This window comes from Diadema setosum, chromosome 13 (assembly GCF_964275005.1).
Source record: "Diadema setosum chromosome 13, eeDiaSeto1, whole genome shotgun sequence".
In the NCBI taxonomy this organism is placed as follows: domain Eukaryota; kingdom Metazoa; phylum Echinodermata; class Echinoidea; order Diadematoida; family Diadematidae; genus Diadema; species Diadema setosum.
Window position 1 is genome coordinate 8,748,921 of NC_092697.1, and position 6,781 is coordinate 8,755,701.

Here is a 6,781-nt window from a genome sequence, read left to right on the forward strand (position 1 = left end):
TTTATGAACATGTAAAAGTGAAGTATTAATATTTTATTCATATAAAAGATTAAAATAGAAATGTTTTTTTAATTTTTTATTTCATCATGGTGAGTTATATCTCTAAATTCATAACAGGTAAATGATAATGTTGTCGTCTGCTTTGTTCACATATACCGGAACTCCATTTTGACCTTGTGCTATGTTTTTTCGTTCTGAAAAGGAGATTGCATCAATAATTTTCGGTACAAATTCATTACACAATCATGTCTGTTCCAGGCTCAAGCTCTACGCAAGGTAGAATTTCCTTTGCTTCATGTAATTTACCGGTATTTAGTTGTTCCACAGTAAGTGACGTAATGGGCAGTCCCATATGCTCAGTTTTGTGTTAGTGTGCATGTCAATAGACAATTGAGAGAGTGATCGTTTTAGAATAAATTCTAAGTTTTGGTGGTGCAATTCAATTAATTTCTATTCAATTAGATTTATTCAAAGCCCAAAACCAAGCATATATCAGAGATAACATAAAGCATTGTAATATACAATATACAGACACTAACTAGTCCACCAACTAAAATTTACTTATTATAATCATGCCAAATGACTAAATTTAATCATGCTAATGACATGTGATGAATTTCCTTAAGATTAATTTTTAATACGTTCTTTATAGGAATCTCAGTTCATGTAAGAGATTGAGATTTTGACTTGTTTTTAATTTTTTGTTTAATTGAAAGTTATTTGAGATACAATCTAACATCAATAATGTTCCCCATGTTCCCTGTTTTTGGTATTGTTTCTTGGGTTTCAACCTTACATTTTATTTACAAAGAAGGTCACAATGCGCAATGACATGTGCAAGCTTTGTCAATGCATTCACTTTACCTGAAGTTGTAAACTGTCTAGTCTCAAATGACATTATATTTCATGTGCAATAATTGTGGCTTCATCATGCTACAACTGTAATCTGTGCTATGGTTTTGATTTGGAGATCATTGCATTAACTAGTTATGACCGACCTGCAGCCTCATGCAAGCAGTGAAACAGTCATGTGCATGTGCTCAATATGATGGGATAGTAACAATCATGCTTCAAAATGAAGCAAACTGAAATGAGAGTTAGGAACTTTACAGAGATTGGCAGCAATTTGAGCAGTTCTAAAGACTTAAATTAAAATTTGAGTGTAGATTTCTTGCTAAAGCTGTTGAATCCATGTTTGTGCGGTATTTGAAAAACTTTTAGTTCTAGAGACCCATCCTTAGATATACGAACCTGCCACATTAATTTGAGTAGTACAACATCGCGCATCTGCATGATGATTCCTCCACAAGATGCTGAAATTTTTCTCAGTGGTAAAAAAGAAAAGCAATTTCAAATGTATTTGATGCAGATCATCGGATCATTCTTGATATACTGGTATTTAAAGGGATGGTACAGTATTGGTAGTGATGAGAATTGGGCTTATAACTTTTCGGGAGATACCAAGAAAATGCTTATGAAATAGTACAGAACATACCGTCTTAAGAGGAATTCAAAGTTTATTTGATGAAAATCATTTGATGAAAATCGGGTTTGGTATAACTTAAACATTCAAAAACAAAGTAAAGCAAAGTGATCTTAATAAAAAGTGGGTCCCACACTTTATTAGAATCGCTCTGTTTTGGATATCTAAGCCATTTCAAAACCAATTTTCATCAATTAAACATTGAATTCCTCATGGAATTACATGCTCTCATATTTCATAAGAGGTTTCTCATTATCTCACTGAAAAATGTTAGAAACCTGAAATTAGGTCTCAACCAAAACTATACGATCCCTTTAAGGTTCATTTGTGTGTTGTCTTCTTAGCTTTTAAGGTGAAGCCAAAGTAGAGATATAAACAATGAACGATGACCACTCTAGAAAAATGTTTGTTTTAAATAATGAAATTTGTTTGTATATTTGTCTCTAATATACAGTGCAGCAGAACCACAACAGGATGGCCATTTTAGAAGACTTGCAGGAGAAGAAAAAGAGAATGAGAATGCAGTCTACTGGACCGGGAAGGTGGGCATTGCACCGACAACATGTGACATAGTTGTTTCAAATCTCTTCCAGTGGGCTTTTTTTTTTTTTTTTTTTTTTTTTTTTTTGGGGGGGGGGGCTAATTTCATATTCTCTTATGTGCTGTCCTTGGATTTTTACTCAGATTAAAAGTCAATGATTTAGTGTTAAACAATGTCTGGTTTTATTATTCTTATAACTCTGAAAATTATGCAACAATGTTAGGATTTTAAGTGAATTAGAGTTTAAAACGAATGAGCTGCAAAAGCGAGGATGATCAAAGAAAATATGGGAGAGAAAGGTGGAGGAGGAGCTTGGGAAAGTTGGCTTGAGGAAGGAGGATGCCCCTTTAGATTGTTTAACATATAATTACTCTCATGAGAGCATATTACAGAATTTACAATATATCCACAGATACACAGCCTTAATAAATAAATAAATGAAAAATCCAAAGATATTCTTATTCTGTCAACATGAACATGCATTGCAAATGCTTTGGTAAATCCTATGATATCAAATCATTTAAATGTAAATATGTTTTCATAGACTTGCTTAATGAATTAATGATTGTTTTGTTAAATGTTGAACTGCATGACATATACAATTTGTACTTGTACAGCTTTCATTGGCAACATCTGCCTTCCATGCATGTGTATTATCCAATCTGTCCCTATAAAATAATTTAAAACCATTGGTAATGCAGTGACTCATTCATTGCACTGCATTTTCTCTAAACTAAACAATGAGAAATTATGCAATAACTAATCATGCCTTCCAGATGGTTTAACATAAATATGTGGTATATTACTCTCACAAGGGCATATTATCTATACCAAATTTACAATTCATCCTCATATACACAGCCTGAATGAATAAATGAATTAAAACTAGAAAAGCACTCTGAGAGCGCAGACCTCCGCCAAGCATGCAGCTCATTTCCACCACTGATCATTTCCACCACTGATCATAGAGATATCAGTGATTTCTACCTATACGTACTTATATAGCATTGTGTGCTGAAAGTCGCCCGATATCCCAATATAGAAGCCTTTGTTACATCATAAACCCTCAGCTGCACGGCGCGCCTCACCCTAGCAGAAACTAGAGCACGCGCTTTAGTGCGCGCATGCAAACCTCAAATACGCACAGCCTGAAATCCCAAGTTCATTTACCCTACCTGCCAAAATATAAAAAATCCTTCATAAATTCCCCCAAAGTTCTCGGATCACTACCAAAAGTTCATCGTTTGTTACTTGTGTCATTTTCAACCTTTCCTGCAAGTTTCATCTCAATCTGTTAACTACTTTTTGAGTTATTTTGCACAGGGACGAACAAACAAACGGTAACGAAAACATAACCTCCTCCCTTGGCGGAGGTAAAAAGAAAATCCAGAGGTGTTTTTATCCAGTCAACATGAATATGTATTGCAAATGCTATGGTGTCATTTGGATATAAATCTGTTTGAATTGGCTATTATAATCAAATATTAATAATGTTGGACTTTATCACATTTAAGTGTTGTACTTGTACAGCTTTCATTGCCAACATCTGATCTGTCCTCCCAAGTGAATGTGTAGTGTATTATCTTGTCTGTTCATGTAAAAAGAAAGCATCAGCCATTAGAAATGCAGTGATCTATTCATTCTTGCATTGCAGATTTCTGAAATCAATGCTGTTTGGCTGATTATTTGAACTGAAGGTTTACATTGTTGAGCTACACATGCCATATTGTTAAAGGGATGGTACAGTAGTGGTGGAGATTAGGATCAGGCTTTTAACTTTTGCGAGATACCAAGAAACCACCTGTGAAATAGTACATGGCATAACATTCTAAGAGGAATTCAAAGTTTATTTGATGAAAATAGGTTTTGGAATTGCTGAGACATCCAAAAACAAAGTGGAACAAAGTGATCATAATAAAAGGTGGGTCCCACCTTTCATTAGGATCACTCTGTTTTGGATATCTCAGCCATTACAAAACCAATTTTCATCAAATAAACACTGAATTCCACTTAAAATTAGATGCTCTTTCATATTTCATAAGCAGTTTCTCATTTTCTTGTCAAAAAATGTTATAAACCTGCAGTCGTGTCTCAACCAAAACTATATGATCCCTTTAACTAACTTTCACTCAAAGCCTTTTTTCTTTTGTTTTCTTATTTTTTTTTTTTTTGTGAATAGCTCATCATCTCTTCCTATGAAGGATAGCTCAATGAGGGTGAGTATTAATCTTGTATTCAGGACAACTGTATGTAACAGAGTTTTTACATGCAATGTCTACTTACATGCAAACTTATGTATAAATTTATGTGTTTATACATTCATATATTCATATATTTGTATGTTTATATATTTATATATTTATATACACATCAGGGCTTGATGCTAACTTTTTTGTCTGGTGGCCCATTTGAGCCACTAAAATCTTTCAATCTGAAATTTTGGTGGGTCAAAAATGAAATATGGTGAAATAAAAGCAAATAAAAGCAAAAGTAACACTCATTTTCAATCTTAGCTGCCCAATCGGGCTACCAAAAGATAAATCTGGTGACCCGACACCAATTTTTAATGGTCCTTGGCAACTGGACCACTGCTAATGTTGAGCCCAGTAGGCCTGTGTAAATTTGTCTCTAGAGCCTTTAATCTTGACTTTAATCCTTCCCCTTCTGATCAATAATTGACAGGTGTACATTTATGTTGGATCTGAAATATTTGTATCCAGCTTCTACTCGAAGTAAGAACTCTATATTTGTCATTCATCTTTAAATTGCATATTATGTAAATGATTTTCCTACTGAATATATCCCATTCCTTGTACATGTAGATGACAAGAGAAGAGGCCCACTCTTCTGCATTGAAGCAACAACAGGCTCTGCAGGTAAAAACCAAAATATGGGTAGTATAATGACTTTCTAGACCATTCTGATAGTACTGGCACACTTGGGGTGTCTTGCATTTTGTCAGTCTGTCATGAGTCTAAGTTTGTGCTTGCTACCGAGATATCCCTCATACATGTATATTGTACATATGACTCAGCAAACAAAAAAATTTCCTATCAATGCAAGTGAACAAAATAGGGCCGAAATAAAAGAGATATCTAAACCTACAACATAAAATGAGCAATGACATATAAAATCATAAGAAAAAGTTAATTAGATGATATAGTTTTGGTTGAGTTTAGGGATTCAGATATTAGCTCTTTGCAAGATAATTAGAAACCACTCATGAAATATTAAAGAGCATACAAAATTATCAAAGGGAATTCAAAGTTTATTTGGTGAAATTTGGTTTTGAAATGGCTTAGATAGCATAGAACAAAGTGGTACTGATAAAAGGTAGGTAGGGATTTTATTAGGACCACTTTGGCTTTGAATATTTCAGCCATTTCAGGACTTATCCAGTTTTTTCAAATACCTCAGTTACATGTCGATTCAAAGAGAAGGTCTGCAATAACCTGTATCTGCACATACTCGGGTTGCAACCGTGAACGGGCAGATAGGTGTGAATTGTATTCTTACAACATCACCCCATTGCCATTGTCTTATTGCATGTGTCTAATCATATACATGTATGGGGGATATGCAAAATCTAACATCAAGTGTGAAATGAAGCGTCTATTTGTTCTTTTTTATTCCTCTTTTGAGCTGGAAAATTTTGAAGAGACACCTCGCAATTCAAAAATGCAAATCTGCAAGGTACTTTAAAGTGTCATGTTTGAATAACCATGCTTGGAAGCTTTTCATATCATGAAAGGGTGTGACAGAAATCCATACTATTATTGATGGCCTTACATGTTTCAAGGCTGCAAATGCTTTAAAAAGTACAAGAAGGTAAATTGTAAGTATTCATATTTTGTATTTTTTTTAGAGAGCGGATGAGAATTATATAATACATATTCAGTTTCTAACTCAATAAATTATTCATAACACTCAGCTATTTGTCCAGAGGATTAAGAGATTCATGCTATTAAGCATCAGGGTCTGTTAATTGACTTTGTGATGAATTTTTGATAATGGTGATGCTGTATTAGTAATGCCTGATTAACCAGTGTTGATCGCGTAAAGAACACTACCAGGCTTACATAAATGTAATGTCTCTGTGAAGAAAGAAAGTTCTTGATATTTCTGTGTGTTTTTTTTTTTTTTTCTCTCTTTCTCTTCTCCCATAGCATGCACACGAAAACTCCTCTGCATACTTCATCACCCAAGACTCTTCGTTTGGCAACCTGATTCTCCCCGTGATCCCTCGACTGCCGGCCCCTCCGGAATAGCGCCATTACGGAGCATCGCAATATCGATTGATGCATTGAAGACTGCCATCTTTCATCTTTGTCCACTTATCAAACTTTCTGTGGCAACTGGCCGAGAGAGGAGAAGAGTTGAAAAGTGACTATGTCACTCAAGAGGCCAAAGAAAATCCACATCTTCTCCATCGCAGCATCCTCTACACAAGATCGGGGCATGGTTGAAGTGATAGCCCCCTCTATGTTGCCTTCCTCATTTCATAGCTATTTGTTAAAAGAGATATTTAACTACTGTATACTGTATAGAACAAGGGAGACAAAGTGAAAAAGAAGAAGAAGACAAAAACACTAGCACACTTGAAAATTGTGTGATGCACGTGTTCGACATGGACACACGATTCTAAATGCTCATAGATGAACTGAACCCCATTGGTTACTTCATTTGTTGTCTGATGCATGTACAAGAAAAGAAAAGAGCGGAGTGCAAAGAGAGAGAAAGAGAGAGAGAGAACATGT

The 6,781-nt window shown here is 34.8% G+C and overlaps 1 protein-coding gene across 1 annotated transcript; it reads left to right on the forward strand.

The window, feature by feature from the left end:
• The first annotated feature begins 138 nt into the window (after positions 1-138).
• LOC140237321 (SOSS complex subunit C-like) lies at positions 139-6,526 on the forward strand. Its single transcript, XM_072317258.1, has 5 exons — positions 139-276; positions 1,938-2,025; positions 4,204-4,240; positions 4,847-4,900; positions 6,191-6,526. The coding sequence occupies exons 1-5, from the start codon at positions 246-248 to the stop codon at positions 6,290-6,292; spliced, it is 312 nt and encodes a 103-aa protein (XP_072173359.1). The 5' UTR covers positions 139-245; the 3' UTR covers positions 6,293-6,526.
• Positions 6,527-6,781: the final 255 nt, after the last annotated feature.